Source organism: Parambassis ranga, chromosome 8 (assembly GCF_900634625.1).
Source record: "Parambassis ranga chromosome 8, fParRan2.1, whole genome shotgun sequence".
Lineage (NCBI taxonomy): Eukaryota > Metazoa > Chordata > Actinopteri > Ambassidae > Parambassis > Parambassis ranga.
The window spans coordinates 16,210,569-16,228,217 of NC_041029.1; the positions used below are offsets into that span (position 1 = coordinate 16,210,569).

Genomic DNA, 17,649 nt, shown 5'->3' on the forward strand with positions numbered 1-17,649 from the left:
TTGTTGTCGTACATACCAAGGTGTCCAGGAAGCGGCAAAGGGGAGTGTGGCCGAGGCAGCGTGGGAGACGTAGTCGTCAGGATCAGACTCTTCCTGTTGCTCGTACGACAACTGCAGCAGAAAAAGAGAGAGAGAGAGAGATAAACATGAGAGGATATTACACCTGCCGTGTCCAAGTTTGCACAGCAGTAATCACTGCGCATAAACATATATGGGATCGGTGCAGGAGGAGAAAACGTGTCTCTCTGCAGGAGCACGACTGTGATAAAGAGAATTCAATTTCCTCCGCCATCCATCGCTGTCTGCCTCCTCTCAGCCGAGATAAGAAGTGAGCAAAGCCAGCATGAGACAAAAGACAAAGAACTGAGATGATAATTATGAGAGAACCATCCACTTTTCCATGACCTCACTTAATTATGTTTGTGCTTCCTAATAGCACCTACTACCACAATGAGTCACTTTAAATGTGCCTGCGGACTCCACACACATTCAGACTGCACATTACTCTACCACCTAACTCGGGCCTGATTAGGTTGGCAAGCCTTTCACACTCAAGAGACTCGCTTATTTTGTCAGAGTCACAGTGTAGCTGGTGAATTTTTAGCCCTGTGTGTCCTGCGATGTGCTTCCTTTGGCTAAAAAAAAATAAAAATAAGATGCAAATATATACGAGCGAACAAATGAGAGGAGAACAAACGAAATGCAAACGGCAGCATCTCATCTCGTCACATGAAAAGAGGAGCTGGTTTCCTCTTTCAGCCCACTGTCACATGGGGTCGCATGTGAGGAGGACACACACACACACACACACACACACACACACAGTGTATAGAGACGTGAGCTCACTGAGATGAGACACTGCAGGCTGAAGATGGGGAGATACTGACTGTAAAGCAGGGAGCAGAGGAAGGAGGGTCAGTGTATTAAAGTTCTCCAGTCGGGCAGGTCGAAATGTGTTTGCCAACAAAAATGCCAACAAGGCAGCTGAGGAGCGGCGGGCGGCCATTTCTTGTCAATGTGGCCCGTGTTTACATCAAAGAGGCACAAATGCTAATGCCAGAGGTCATGACCTCCATATTTATATTCATCAGACAGTCATCGCCACTTCATGGAGGCTCAGGCTGATTAAAAAAAAGACACAGAATTAGCAGAATCAACTCAAACCAGAACTCCCACCAAGACCTAAAACGGCTCTTTAGGAACCAACGGGTGCTTCGTCACCCAGCATGTCAAACAATAACTTCTTTAAGTCACCATTAAACAACCTTTGCCCTCTGATCGTGTTTCGATGTCCTCCAACGGTGAGCTTGAGCGACTCCTATAACGAGCTGTATGTCTGTCCCTGCTGTCCCCTGTTGGCGTTACCTCAGGTCTCCCCGCCGCATGCTGCATAGCAACAAGGTGTCATGTGACTCTTCCTTGTCTCCCTGCAGGATTATAGACTCCCGGCTAAATTTCCTTCGGTGTTTTTGTTTCTGAATGACTTTCTCATCGTTCTCTGAATTGTCCCTTTAATATTTCTCACTGACGAACCTTCTCCTGTTTCTTATCCCTCTTTGTGTTGCTACTATTTGCCTCTGTATATCACAGTCTCGTATGAATGGGCGGCTCGGTTTGATCAATATTAACCCCACCCCCCTGCTGTTAAATGGAAGGAGCAGTATGAGCATGCTCAGGATGAAGGCTCCTGTTTGTCTGGCTTTGTTCCTGCTGTGTTTCCCTTTTCTGTGTCATCTGCTCACATGCATTCTGCAGCATGAATATAGTGTGTGTGTGTGTGTGTGTGTGTGTGTGTGAAAAAGTGGGTCACGGTTACCTTATGTGTGGGTGATGATGAGAACCACTGGGACCCCTCCTCTCTACCCTCCCTGCATCTCTTTTTCTCCCTTCCCCCCCCCCCCCCCCCCTCCTGAATCTGCAGTCGCCCCGTTGATTCCTGAGGCATCCACTTTCTGTCTGTACACCATCTTCCTCACTGCATCACCCACACCTCCAGCCGTTGGCCAGAGTGCAGTGGAGTGCGTCTCCCCCTCTCCTTCTACACCCCCCCCCTCCTTCCTCTTTATCTTGACTGACCATCCAGCACGAAACAAGCCCCTCAGGCTTCACTCTGAATTTTGGATGGACTCTCCGTCAGCAGCAGCAGCAGCAGGCCTGCTGGCTGCCTGGATGTGTGGTAAATACACACAAAGTGTCTTCATGTTTACACGTAGCATCGGATACCGACAGGGTTTGGTTTTAAAAGGGAGGGAACTCAAGGCTGAGTTGTGTGTTTTTGTGTGTTTACATTGATTTCCTGCAGCAGAGAATCCATTAACCGTCCTGCTGCTGAGTTCGTCTTTGTATTAGCCGCTCTCTCTCTCTTTCTCTCTCTCTGTTTTTTCCCCCTTTGAAAAAAGCAATAACTGAAGAAACTAAAGCCTGAAACTACAATGGACTGTACACACACATGCACTGATGAATGTGTGTGTGTGTTGCAGAAAGACACCCTCGTCAGGATGTAATTGATCCAGATTCAAACGTGTGAAGTGGCACAATAGCAAAAGCTTTAAATCCAGCCTATTGGCATATGTGATCAATATCCATAAAGTCTGTTATATATGTGATTGATCAGGGCATCCTGTGTGCAAGCAGAGTAATGAAAACAGATTTCTGACCCTGTTTGATTACTTTACACACAGATATCACATCGAGTTGTGTGCAGGGTCACATTCAGCGACGTGTATTAGTAAATAGGCGACTAAAACGGCAGTTGTGATTGGCTGCTGGCCAGAGTACAGCACGCCATCAGCTCTCTGTCGGTGAGATGTGAGCGTTTCAACAGAAAACTCTGCATCCTGCGGACTCACTGCAGTGATTCACTGGGAGGGAATATTCCAGAAAAAAAGGTCAGATCTGATCAGAGTAGAATGACCTTCAATAAATGATGATGATAACTGTTCCTCTGGTTATTGATCCTGGTCCCTTGTCAAAGAGTCTGAGTGTGAGCTGAGCCTTTTATGTTTCAGAGTGGGCTGGAGGAGAGCACGAGAAGAAGGTCGGACAGCCGACGGCTGAACAGGTTTTCCTGCTGGATCAGGACTGTGTTCGGCTTTTGGACACATGATTTCCTCTGCTCTTGGTTGCCTACTTTTTGCTTTTCTTTACCAACAATCAGACTAAAGTTGCCTGTGATACAACTTGCATCCAAAACAGGAGGAAAAGGATATTAAATATAAGCCTAATATACATAAACCACAGTGTGTACAGGTTATATTTATCCTAAATAGTGCATCCATTCGAACTGCGAAGCTGGAAGTCCTTTGTTACCAGGACACACCTGCATGAGTTTAAGACCAGACAAGGTAGAAACCAGTGGTGGAAAGTAACTAAGTATTTGTACTTCGTTAATGTGCTTAAGTAAATTGTTATGTATTTGTACTTTACTTAAGTAAAACCACTACATTTCTACAGTGTCTGTAGTTCCTTGTTCCATGTGATGAACACAGTGCTGGACTGATGTGAGGTCAGACTCTGCATGGAGGTGGTGTCACGCTGCCAGCTGTGTTTCTATAATGAGCCTCAGTCATGATGCCGGTGCTCTGGCTCAGTGAGCTAACTAGTTAGCTGCTGTCTGCTAACACAGGTCCATCCATTAATGTCTGATGAACATGAATCATCACATGAATCTACAGCAGGAACACTGACACAGTAAACATGCTGAATGCCTGTTTGTTATCAGCAGCCTCTCTGTTCACTTGATGCCCACAGCCTGCCTCATGACACACAGACCTGTCCACAGCTGCTTCTGGACTGAACATGGACATTAACTACACATGCTCCATTTTCATTTGATTATTTTAACCTGTTCAGATCCTTTGCAATGGAAATCAATCATATATATTCAGTGTGTGAGTACTTTTACTTTTAATGCTTTAAGTACATTTAAAAGTACTTAAGACTTTTACTTAAGTATATAATTTGCTGGGTAATTGTGCTTTTACTTAAGTACCAAGCTGCAGTACTTCCTCCACCTCTGATAGAAACCATTCCTTAGTAAAATGGCTGCTCTGTGTATTCAGTGTAGTTACCTGTAAAATGTTATTTATTTATTTAAAGCCCCTCTGGACACCGCCATGATGGCAGGGCCTGGCCTCCACCTCACTTCTGCTCCAAATATCCAAATATTGTCTTGACTTGAAGCATGTAAATGTACAAAATGTTCATGTAATTCAATCACGTGAGATACATAAATCATTATTTCTAAACCCTTAATAGAGTTATTGTACCAGGCTGGATCCAACCCAAGAGGCTATATGCACAGGAAGTGCCCATCCATGTCGGCTTTATTTCTAAGCCTTTAAATTTCCTGTTTAGCTGTATATGTATAAAGTACTCAGCCTCAGCTTGTGTAAGCAAATGTAACTGTATTGTCCAATGGAGGCACATGACCAGCAGTAAAAGGGAAGCTGAAGTGGGCATGGTGAGGGCCTGAGGAAGAACACTGTCCTCACTCAGATCTGAGCATTATTGTGTTAAATGTGGAACTCATCTATGGCCAGGAGAAAAGTCAGGCAGACTTTCTTCTGTTATTTCACCTCCTGTGATAGATTCCGATCCTCCACCCCACTCTGCAAATTACACAGCAGCTGACAGAGGCAATATCACTCAAGCCCAGCTACATTTAGAGCCATCCACAACCTTTAACAGCAGCCCTGAAAGGGAGTGGATCAAAGAGAATAACAGTCCCATTACTCTAACAAGAAGAGAAAAAGAGTGCCCTTTTCTTAAAGTGGGAGTTAAAGGGAGACGCGGCACCTGCAGCAGATACTCGTGGGCTCGTTGTGGGAGGGGAAGCTGCAGCAGTGAGCAGGACAGACTGCAGCCTGACCTGCACGCCCCAGCCTCACACTGACCTTCCTTTGGTTTACACATAGATGTTAAGTGAAGTGAAGCGGCTCATTTAGTTACAATAGAGAAGTGCTGTGAGAAGAGGATGAAGAAGAGCAGACGTGTGTGGCACGCAGGCACAAAACAGGCGGCAATTATCGGCTTTGTGTTCGTGCCGTCTGCCCCACAGCGCAACACACCTGAGCCAAAGCAGCAGGGACACACACACAGACAGAGACACACACACAGACACACTTCTTCACTCATTCTTAAATATTTTTCAAAGCACTGGGACACAGAGTGTAAAACTGGTGGAGGTTCCAGGCTTTTAAAACTCCTATGGGGTCACCGAGGTCAGTGGTAGGTTCGTTAACTCTCCCAATGAACAGGTTAGGGTTTGATCAATCTGGTCCGATCCCATCAGCTGTCATCACACGGCTTAGCCATTCAGGGCAAAGGTCAATGCTTAAAGGCTTCCAGTGCAGCTAGTGGGTATACATACAGCTGACATCCAGATATCCATGTATTCTTAAGCAAACTGAGATGTGGGAATAGAGCGTGAGAGATGAAACCCACAATCTGATCAGTTTTGTTTGACATATATTGACAATTGTCAACATATTCTGCACATTCACATCCTATCATTATAGTGATTAGACGTTCAAAACAAAGTCTTCGACTTTAAATGTTATCATTTACATTTTGGTCTCCATAAGGAAGTCAGGTCCTCACAATGTGTCTGTGGAATCAGGCCAAAGTCCCCACAATGTATGTAACACAAACACACACACACACACACACACACTGAATGGCTATCTTTGTGAAGACTCCACTTGGTGCATTTCTGAGTCATTTAGTAAATCTGAACTGCTCACTGAAGATGTGCCAAAAGAAATGCCCTCACCTTCCCTGGGTCCCCACAAACATAGCTATACAAGTGCATATACACACACTTACAAAGAATTCATGATTAGATAAAGAGCTCGGCTTACATCAGTCAAAATCTGAAAAACAATGACTAAAAAAGTGAAACAGAAAGAGAGGAAGGATGAGAGTGAGGAAGAGGAGCATCAGAGTGAGTATATGCGTGACTTGCATGCCCACGTAACCTTAGTGAGCTGGTCCCTAATGGAAGAGCAGACACAGATATCACCCCAGGGCCCTGTGCTTCCATCCCAGCCTCTCCTCCTTTCACCTCCTTCACTTTCATCATCCTGATCACTCACTCCCTCTTCTTCACTCTTTGCTGGCTGAGACGTTGCGTCATCATCTTGAATGTATTTTTCAAACGCTGGAGGAAACAGTTTGAACTGCTAACAAAAACCCCACAGTGTGCGATTCTGCTTGGCTCTGAGGCATTAAAAGACTTCTGCATTATGTCCATCTGTCTGCCTATATAGTGTGTGGGCTCAGGTGGGCTGTAGTGAGTGTCTCCCCTCTAATAAAGGCTGGTTTAATCCCTGATCAGCAGGGGAGAATAGAGGCACTCTGAGACACTCAGCACGACACCCACTACAGCTTCTGCTGCAGAGGAAACCCCTGGTGCTCGAATGTCAGCTCAGATTTTCAGGATGTTGACAGCAGAGTGATTAAAAGCATCAGTTAGATTAGAAGAGAACATGTCTCGTATGATTCGTTTAAAAACATTAGATAATGTGCTGTTTTATTTATGTATTACTGTTTTTAAAGGTTTCAGTATCTGACTCAAGAAAACCCTGATGTAGACCCAGAAAATCCTCCGTCAGCGTCAGTGAATCAGACCCATGTAATCATTGATCACTTCAGACAGTGAATCACTCTACCTGCAACTCAGAAGCCAGAAATGTCACTACGATGAGTCACTGATGCAACATTTCAATAACTCCATCTTACATTCAGCACATCCAAATACTGCCAAATGTTACGAACCTTCACTTTTAAACACCGCGCAGCCGTGAGCATACATACGGATAATGTTGGTCCTTCTAAGACTCACACTCATTGGCTCTGTGAGGCCTGTTCACACACAACACTGCTTATTTTTTACTAGGTTAGCATGCTAACATGATTGTGTTAAATTGTGTTATGTGTTATGTAAGTTACTTCTTTAACCATACATGCTCACAGTGAAAAGGCCACCTGCTTATGTCCCATGTCTTTGGACTGTCTCACTTTTACCTACTCAAGTTTCAATTTTATAATCAACTTTTGACAAAAAACACTTTTTCAAACACTTAGCTTAGCAGCTAGCTTGCAGGTGGGTACATCCTTTTGTGGCTGCAGCATGAAATCTGATAAACTGACCGTGGCTTATTGATTAAAACATGATGATTCATGCTCTGACGACAGCCGAATGTCCGATCGCATATGAAAGGGCGCTATAGATCATTTCGAGAGGTTTAACATTGCATTGATTAGTCTTTATACCACTTTAATTAGCATGCTATTAGCTTCTGCTAACTTTAGAAGATGTTTTCTGCAGTTTCTCAGTTTGTAAATAAGCATCTGAGAAAAATAAACATACATGCAGACTGCAGATACAAAAACAAGGAAAAGGAATTAGTACTAAATTAAAAAAAAAAAGGACCCACGGAAGAGGAAGCCAGCTCTTCCACACCCCACATCTCATAAACCATCTCTGCTGTACCTTTTGGTGCGTCGGAACATGTTGCTGGTTGGTATCTAGGTGTAGCTCGGAGCAACAGAGGCAGCGGCGGCAGCAAGGGAGAGCACTCAGAAAGCAGCAGGTCTTTGGCAAAATGTCATCATAACGCAACGCACACAGTAACTCCTACAACCTTTAGATGAACGCCGCTGTCTGTGTGTCTGAGTAAGACTGTCCGAGGAAGCAATGGAGAGAGCAAGAGAGAGAGAGAGAGAGGCAGAGTGGGAGGGATGGAGAAGGAGGAAGGGTGGGTCTCTTTTTAGAAAGAAACAACAAAAAAGCAGCAGGGGATTGTGGGTCATTTTCTCAAGGCTAAGGTGCCACAGAGTAGTTTTGGGACTTGTTTGCGTGTCTGCTTTGTGTTTTCCTCTCAGTGCCATGAAAGAATCTGAGTTAAAAGCTTCTACTGCGGGCTGTTTACACCATGAATGAAGGAAAGAGCGAGTACAAGGAAGGCAATTTGTCTGAGTGAAGACTGAGAGACAAGGTCATGTGGACTGTTACATAACTGTAAAAAATATTCTGATGATGATGATGGCTGTGTTTACCACTAAGCCGATCTATAATGAACAGTGTGGGCCGATAGTGTCCCGCAGAGGGACGTGAAGGAGACAGCAGGACACCTGTCTCCGGAGAGAGGGGCACCACGGCGGTGAAGCTGGACGGCAGCAGTGAGATGGATGGTACAACACGCCCCAGAGACTAACAGAAGTGGGTCTGTGGCATCATTTCATGTTTGATTACCCATGATGACTTGGGATGAGCGGGTAGCATAGAGAAGATGGATAGGAGTGGGAGACGGGGACGAAAGAGGCGCGTGGGGACAGAGGTAATGGGCTGTGACGACAGAACACTGACTCACACGAAGATTTCCTCTCATTGTGATGAAACGTCTTGTTAAGACTCTGCAGATCTTAGTGATCCTCTCCTGAGATGATCAGTCACTTTCTTGATTAAGGTGCTTTTAGACACTTTTTCATGAGGTGCATTTCCACAGCAGGAACTAACAGGCCAATGTATGGCTGCTTGTACTGCTGACGCTTAGATAAAGAAAAATGCAACTAATAGATGTGAAGAACAACAGAACGAAAGAAGAAATAGGAGTGTGAAACCGACTGATGAGGAGGTGTGGGCTCTGTTATTATTGAGAAACTGAAACGTTGGTTCCATTTTTGTGTTTACACAGCAGGAACTGAAAATGATTAAAGTTCTTAGATGCCTGTTTCGGGGCCTTTTTTCTGGTTCCTACCTCAGGTGTTGGCACAAAAGTAAGTAAGTAAATCTGGTAAAACATTTGACACCTCTGACACTGAGAAACAGATTAATGACCGAAGAAAAGCAGACTGTAAAGTAACAAGCTGGACGAGTGACAACACGACAATAATTTCAATAATTGATTTTATTCTGTGCTGCTAGCCACCTACCGAACTACAACCCCTATATTCACCTGATCTTCCTCTGAGTTTGGTCTCTACAATCTGGGTGTTCTATACATAGAATTAGCCTGGTCTATGTGGGTTCATGGTGGATTTCCAGAGGGCAGAACCATCCAGCCATCATCTATTAACCCGCTTCTTGCTGCAGTGCAGGGTCACGGGGAGCCTATCTATGGGTAAGAGGCGGGGTACACCCTGCACAGGTCACCAGTCAATCGCAGGGCAACATACAGACAGACAGACCATTCACACCTACGGGCAATTTAGAGTGACCAATTGACCCAACAAGCACGTCTTTAGAATGTGGGAGGAAGCCGGAGCACCCGGAGAGAACCCACAAAGGCACAGGGAGAACGTGCAGACTCCACACAGGGCAGAACCAACGGTCACAGAACAAACTCTGCCTCTAGATGCATTCGGATACAACCAATCAGAGGAATGATGCATGTGGCACAGGCACGCATGTTTGTATAAACACAATAAACCTTTTGGGAACTACTATCTTTAAAAATAAAAGCCCACAGTGCATTAAGTTAAAAAGCATTTATGAACAATTATCTAAGAGTAGCTGTGTCAGAGCGAGTTACAAGGAGAAGCGAGGAGGGATTAAGCAAAGAGGGTTAGCTAAAGGGTAGAGCGAGGGGTAGCTGAAAGGCCGCGGGGTTGGAAATGAGAGACTAATAACCGAGCAATGGGAGGAAGAAGAGGAGGAAGAAGAGCAGAGATAAATCCTGAGAAGCTGAGAGGCTTTCAGCACCACGGACAGCGTCCCGAGCGGCCCTAATCAGCCTCCGACACGCTGCAGCATCACTCGGGGAGGATTCCTCCTCTTCCTCCTCTCACACACAGCAGCTACACACTGCACAGCACGAGCTGGAGCATCCTCCGAGCTCCCCAGCAGAACGTGAACATCATGCTGATGATCCGAGAAACCCCCGGCTCACGAGGAGAGGCCGCGCCAATGAAACGACAGCTTCACGTGGCTGTTTACCTTGACGGAGGTTCTCCCCAGAGAAAGAAAGGGAAAAGACAGGAAAGTAGGAGGGAGGAAGGAGAGGAGGAGGAGGAGGTAAACAAAGGGAACAACTCTCACCTGCTGTTTTTGCGAGGCAGTGGCAAATCCTTCTGGAAGAAAAGCAGAGACAAACAAAAAAAGAGAGAGATCAGGTACAGAAACAGACTGAAATCATCTCTCACTGTAACCACACGTAAATTTAGCAACTGTGGCTAACTATGATTTGTGCTGAGCCGTAACCATGTGCCTTAAGGTTCCAGTGTTTAAACTGCATAAACATATACACTATGGTTCTGTCTGGGGTCTCCAGGCCAGGTCTACAGCTTCTCTGATCAGCAGAACAGTTCAATAAATAACATCATTCCACAGGAGTTTTCTAATCATCAATGAGCCTTTTTAGCACGATTAGCTAACACAATGTAGCATCAGAACACAGGAGTGATGGCTGCTGGGAAAGGGCCTCTGTACACCTTTGTATATATTCCATTAAAATCCTTTTCTAACTAGAACAGTCATTTACCACGTTAACAATGTTTAGACTGTAGTCTGATACCGTAAAACTACCGTAAAACTTCAAATAATAGCCGAGTCCCAAACTGACGCCGGTCCCGTTTACAGGCCCGGTCCTGGCCTCAATTATAACCTGGGTCAGATTTTCTCATAAGGTAAGGAGCAAATATATAACTATAAATATAACATAAAAAAACAACAATTTATGCCAACGTGTGACGTTATCCTGGAGACACATAAACACACACTCGTGTCAGCTACAACCTGCCTTTGTTTACCGGTACTCTTCACGTGTTCTCAGATGGCAAGGGTCACCATGGCGACACAGAGAAAGAAGTACGATAATAAATTTAAACCATCAGTTGTCAAATATGCCGAAGAAAATTCAGGAGAAGCAGCGGCAAGACGTTTTTCGATTGATCCAAAGAGGGCGAGAGAATGGAGAAAAGGGAAAATATAAAATATAAGCAGGGACAATTTTGCGATTTAGGCAAAATAAAGGTTTTACGGTACTTTAATGTTATCTTCATTGGAAAAAAACAACTGTTTTTTAAAAAAAATAAAGACATTTCTAAGTGACCCCAAACTTTTGAACGGTAGTGTATATGAGGGGAACTTGTTAGTTTTCAAATCTATCATGTTGAACGATTATTGTCATGTGGACTGACAGGAAGGAAACGAATGAAAACAAATGACTGAAGCTCTGAATTAACTGGAAAGGGTTAACTGGAGAGCTGACCAGACCGGGTTTGTTTTCGGTCTAGCATGGACCTGTTAGTGTGTTGCTGCTTCCTCGGACACCACTTGCGTAATAAACTGCGATAATGGAGCTTATCCAGCAGGTTGGACGACTTCTATGCTAAAGCCGTGTCCTGTCATAGCTGATAAGATTCTACATATCATAATAAATTATGTGTATCTGCATTTAAAAATGTAATTTCTGCCACTGCTGCCAGCCTCACACCGCCCTCCACCCCCACTCCTCCATCTCCTGAGTCCAGCTGGACAGGGAACACAGGGCTGAAACAGCAGCAGACACTCACTGCACCAAAGCAAAGCAGTGTGAGCATGCCAGCACAGCCTGGCTCTGCACGCTGAGATAGAGGAGCTGGTAAACAAGGGTGGAGCAGAGGGTGAGGGAGGTGGGGGCTCATATCCTTGAGCTGTGGAGTGTTCTGGCCCGCGGCTCTCTGTGAGCGTCGCACGCTGCCTGCTGCTCAGCCTCAGATGTAAGCCGGCGTATAATAACAGATGCAATTAATGCATTAGCCGCGTCACACCTGCCCTCTGTCGCACACAAAGTAACGTTCTTAAGCTGCCGTTAGCATCGCATCGACCTCCTGCTAACCTCGGTCAATGCAATTATTAGGTTAACCTTCAGATAAAGGCTGTGTGAGAGTGACTGCTGATAATACTAAACCAGCCGAGTGCACTCGGTACCATCCATCAGAGGGAAACTCTCAGCAGAGAGCAGAAAACAATCAAGTCGCCTTCTCCACACCTCAGGATCATCAGGGGCTACACATGGTTTCCATGTCCTGAGGGTTTAAACAAATCCCCCTTTACAAGCACCACTGAATATTCAGCCCATTGATCCTTCTTCACTTTGTCCTTCATTGATCTGACTAATTGACCCTGAGCTGTCAGAACCAAGGAGAAGATGACAAACAAACTCAGACTACACCTAGCGGTGCTGCTACAGAGCGGTGTTTGATATATGACAGCATCGTCAGCTCGGTGGTCCTAAAACACTCCATCATGTCATTATCACGTCAAAACTACTGGAAACACAACTTCCTGTCTGTGGTGAGAAGCTGCATATGTTAACCTTGTGCTCAAATTGCATCCTTTAGTACTAAAACAGGATATTTTGAGTGCATTTTCACTGCTTTTTATGTTTGTATGGTCAAAAACATCGAATGACGGACACTTCCTTCCGTCAGTGGTGGCCATCTTGTCTGCTTAACAGAAGGAAAGAGACCAACAACCAACTTTCTAACCTGTGGTTCAGTAGAGTCACACGAATTTCCCCCCGATGATCGATATCTATCAGCTGCACCACACACTTTATTGGGAAAAATGCTGCATTTAGCATTAGCTTAGTAGATTAACTAATGTCAGGCTTAATTTGTACTGAATGACCTCATTAGGGAATAAATATGACATTCACATTTTTAATATATATAGAGGGTATGCACAGAGATCTGTTTCATCATTACTTAGAACATATCTCTGTGTATTATTAGAGCCTTTATAATGATAATAATGGACAACATTTACCCGTGGGTGACTCCGACATCCCTGTGCACACTCTTTATACTATCAGTATACTTCAGGTCTATTTTGCATAAACAGATTCTTTACTATTCAAATGTATTATAGCTATCAGAGGAGCAGAGCAGACTTTTGTTCAGGCATGTCTAGACAATAAAAAGGACCATCTGGCACACTCAACAAAGTGCTGCCATGATGTCTGAGAGAGGCGCCATGAACATAAAACATCCATCTTCCTCCTCTGTGAGGAGTCCTAACTGTAGATTATAGCACTATGTTATGGCAGCTTAATGATTAAATCCTCGAATGACATGGCCTTTATTAACCTGACAAGAATCCCATTAAAAGCAGGCCTCTGTCACACACATTTTCATATTTATTCACCGATAACCCAGCTTTAATTAATAATAAAAAAAAAAGGTCACAAAGTGAAAACTCATTTCCAACTTCCTAATCTTCCTCTAATGGTCACTGTCCGCCTCAGACGATCCAGTGTATCATTATGGAAACATGATCCTCACTTTATATGTGAATCCTGAAGCTTTAATCCTCCTGTGGTGTAATTAGTTTGCCAGAATGCCACGCTTATTTCTCTCACTGCACGGCTGCATTTCCCACATCAATAAAGACTGTTTAAAACACACACACACACATCGTCTTGAGGCTGATGAGACTAAAAAAAAAAAAAAAAAAGTCCCACTAAGGATGTCTGCTGGTGACAAAGGATGTCTGACAGCTAATAGAAATCTGTGTCACAAACATGACATGCCTGCCGATCACAGATTAGAAAGGCACACATTTATACGCTGCATTAGCTCCTCTGACAGCGGAGGCTGCTCTTTTTATCCAGGTTTAGGTTTATTTTCCAGGAGGAAGAGGAGGAAGAGGAGGAGGGCTTAATAATGATCATCTGATCTGAGTGTGCGTTTGTGTAACAGAAGGCAAACATCTTTGAATATTCAGGCTGATAACACCACTGTCTTGTAATGTAATGCATGTGTGTGGAGCTCTTTTTAAATGTCTGACCTGCAGATATCCTATTTCTGTCAAAGCACGTTTGCTGTGACAACAACTTGTGTGTGTGTGGGCCTGTTTTTTTATCATGACCTCATATTTTGAGTCACTCTTCCTGCAGCCCATGTGACTGGAAAGGCACATGGGCTGCACTTTAAGAAATAATATTAAAAAAAAGGGTTGTCCTCATATAATAAAATGGCTTCAGCCATTGAAGTACAAAGCTGCTCAGTCAGATTGCGCAGGACAGTCCAAAGAAAAATGGCGGCTAACGGGGGCAACAGGGATCAATCAGGGATTGTCACGCCTGCCAGGAGACAGCGAGCCGTCCGGCCGTCATCCACAGCAGTGACGGACTGTCTGACAGAAGGGAAAGGGAGAGGAGCTGATGGATGACGGCCATGAGTGTCTCCTTGCTGCTATTTATATTATATGTCAATGCTTAACAAAAACAAACATAAACGATGGACGCCATCTGCTTCCTGAGAAGCAGTCTGATTGGTCAGCTTTTACCATCTCAGTGGAAAAACGATAACAAAGATTTTGTTTTATGCTGACTCAAGCATCTGCTGTTTACACTTAGGTCAGCGTTACCATGGTAGCAAGGAAAATGGTGGACAAGCCAGCCTTGTATGTGTTTAACAATGTAAAAGGATCTATTTCAAGTGACAAGTGAACTGCAGTTCCTCAGATGACCACTTGACGACTGCTCCAATAGTAAGTGAACTCTAATTGACCTCCATGTTATTCCTGATTACTTCCTCATTATGTCAACAGAGCAATCATTTTATATAACTCACTTGTTTGGACTGACAGGTGCTGCCAAGATGGCGACGCTGAGCTTCATACAAATCTATTGGATCTCACTGAAGGTTCGTCCATATTGTTTTTATTTACAGTCAGTGCTGGCAGGCTAATAACATGCACCATCAGGGGACACCAAGTCGGGTCTGAGCGGAGGCTACTTAGCCGAGCTCGAAGGCTTTTGAGTAGGTCACAGCATGATTGGTTGAATATTGCAGATGCTAACGATGGCTAGCTTCATTTTTTTTATTGTAAAAGGAAACAGTCCAGTTATATAGATCTGTAAATCTGTAAAATAATTCGTTTGTTTCTATAACCAAACATTATAAACTGAAATAATAGTTTTGTACTGTTTTCTGTGTATACATGTGCCAACGACCTAAACGGAGCACGCAGCAGCGACAAATACCATGCTCCTTTCTTGTTAGTCATGTTGAAGCGATGCATCATGGGTGTGACCTCTGAACCCGACTGCAGGGAAGCGGGGTGTGTCACCATATGGTGCTGAGAGAATGAGTGTGTGTGTGTGTGTGTGTGTGTGTGAGTGACGGTTGAGATGATGAGGCCCCGGGGACTGACGATGCAGTGGAGCCAATCACACATCAACACACAATTTGATGGACACAAACACACAACCATAAAGATGATAAAACTCTACACGCACACACACACACACACACACACTAAATCTCCCAGCTATGGTCTGCCTATATCTATGAAATGACAGCGACTTTGTGCCTCTATGATGATTAATTCCCTGGCAGCTCCTGTCATACATCACAGCAGCAGAGCAGCGAGCTGAGCGGCGGGGATGATGAGACGGGAAACCATCCACACACCTCACTACTATCATCCTCTCTCTCTCTGTCTGTCTGTCTGTCTTTCCGTAGTGATGGGGGTCAGTTTGCCTTTGAGCAGCTTGGAGGTTCAATTCTTCTTGAAACATAATCTGAGACAAATCAAACACACACACAGAACCCACAGGAGGCCTGCAGTGCTGCTGCTCATCTCCACTCAGTTCACTTGACTGAATCACACAAAGATGGTGGAGGGAGGAGGGGAGTGTGTGTGTGTGTGACCCATGGTTAAGCAGGCTGCTTTATAATGGATGAGCAGATCAGTATGCATGAGTGACCACTCATTACCAACATTTTGTTAAAGAGACGGCACATGAAATGAATCCTATAAAGTGAGCGAGTAGATGCAAAAAAAATGAAAAGCAAAGGGGTCACAGAGAAACCTGATGATGACAACATCCTGTCAATAACATCAGCATCATTTAGAGCTAACAAAATGCTAATCAATGGGGAATAAATGTGCAGCTTCTCTCTGCGTTTCTTGGTTGTGGATTTGGAGCAAATATTGATGATGATGATGCTGCGGCCTGACCTTAAAGAAGTGATAAATTAGGAGGTCGATAAACTCTCTGAGGAGTGATGGCCTGACTCTAATGATGATAATCTCCAACTCACCTGCAGCCTCCGGCGCCGGATAATCCCCGAGTCATCCATGGCCTGCGGAGCTCCTGCAGGGGGTTTCCCCCCCGTCACTAAAACAATCCCTTGACCCCTTCGCTGCTCTGTGTTCTGACCCAGCAGGGCTGCGGCATCCAGTTCACACCCGACGTCCTGGCACACACACACACACCACAGAGCCAAAGAAGCGCGCACACACACAAGGAATCCCGTGTCACCAAGAAAACGCAGTGGTTCAAGTCATAGTGTCTGTTTTGAAGCGAATGTAAAGAAGCAACGAGCGGGTCCTGCGTGTCCTCTGTCCGCCGTCATGCTGCCGCTCCTCCTCCCAGCATCCTTGACGTCTTGCCAGAGGTCTGCGCGCTTTGATGCCGTCCAGCTGAGCGAGCCGAGGCCTCCACAGTCCCCGCAAACACAACGTCCATGTGCGTCCCCAACTTTGGAGAGTCTCACTCTGAGAAACGTGAGCAGCGTCCTCGCCACAGTCGGCTACAAAGGACAGCGCGTTCCGAGCTCACGAACAACCAGGCGATCATTTCACACGTTAGTGCGCCGCGGCGGCGGAGCAGCGCTGCGGCTGCGGGACGCGCTCCATCATCCCTCAGCTCCTCGGCCGGGCTGACGTTGCCGCTGATTCTCCGCGGAGGAGCCTGTCCGGTCCCGTGAACATCACTGAGGAGAGCGCGCACGCTGCCTTCCTCTTCTCTTCTTCCTCTTTAAAAACACTTTAGGTTCAAACTCCTCTTTCATTCATGCAGTCAGTCAGTCAGTCAGTCCGCCGCTGCTCCTCCACCTTCACTTCCTCAATGAAGTGGGACAGCAGCAGCAACGCGATATTTGTAACCCCTTCCTGGGATTCCCTCTGGCCCCTCCCCCTCCTCCTCTTCCTCCCCCTCCTCCTCCTCAGATGAATAGAGGGACATCCAACCGTCATCCAGAAGATGATTCCACACCAGGGCCGGCCCAAGCCTTTATGGGGCCCTAAGCAAAATTTCATACCACCACCTCAGCATCAGATGCTTAATCATCCTATAGGCTGCACTGTGTGTGTAACATACCCACTATCATTACCATACAATCTTATATTTTTTAAAATATAAAATATACATTTTATCATGGACTTTTGGTGCTCTTGGGGGCTCTAAGCGACCACATATTTCACGGCCCTGTTCCACACTGAAGACGTGTCCAGCTGTCACTGCTGTTCTCACCTTTACTGCATGATGTGTGTAAAGAGTCCAAATCAGCACCACAAACATGAACACAACAGCACTGAACATGCTGTACAACATGGTTGCATGGTTCCCCCTGTTTTTATTAGAATAACACACATTTCTTTTGAATTTTCCCCAGCTGATTATTTCAGCAGTAGTTTGTTGGTCTTTTTCGCCTGTAAACTGTAAATACGCCAAGCTAAAGGTAGCAGCTATTTAGCTTGTGCATGTGTGTAGTACCACTTTGTGCCACTAGATGGCATAGTGAACCAATAAAACTGATTGATGTCACATACAGGTCTTCCTCAAGCCTTGTTTTGAAGCTAGGTGTGAGGCTTTGGCAGGTGCCATCTCAGCAGTGGATGAGTCAACCTAACTCCTGATTGATCCAAAC

At 45.1% G+C, this 17,649-nt stretch overlaps 1 protein-coding gene across 2 annotated transcripts in view; it reads right to left on the minus strand.

The window, feature by feature from the left end:
- mast1b (microtubule associated serine/threonine kinase 1b) overlaps window positions 1-16,777 on the minus strand; it is a 32,746-nt gene extending 15,969 nt beyond the window's left edge. The window contains exons 1-3 of one of the 2 annotated variants that reach the window (XM_028412755.1): window positions 16,039-16,777; window positions 10,043-10,071; window positions 17-111 (exon numbers count right to left, since the gene is read on the minus strand). In XM_028412755.1, coding sequence (XP_028268556.1) covers window positions 17-111; window positions 10,043-10,071; window positions 16,039-16,077 — 163 coding nt within the window. In that variant the 5' untranslated portion in view covers window positions 16,078-16,777. Of the gene's footprint in view, window positions 1-16; window positions 112-7,495; window positions 7,626-10,042; window positions 10,072-16,038 lie in introns of those variants that run through there. The other variant, XM_028412757.1, reaches the window with a different exon arrangement.
- Window positions 16,778-17,649: the final 872 nt, after the last annotated feature.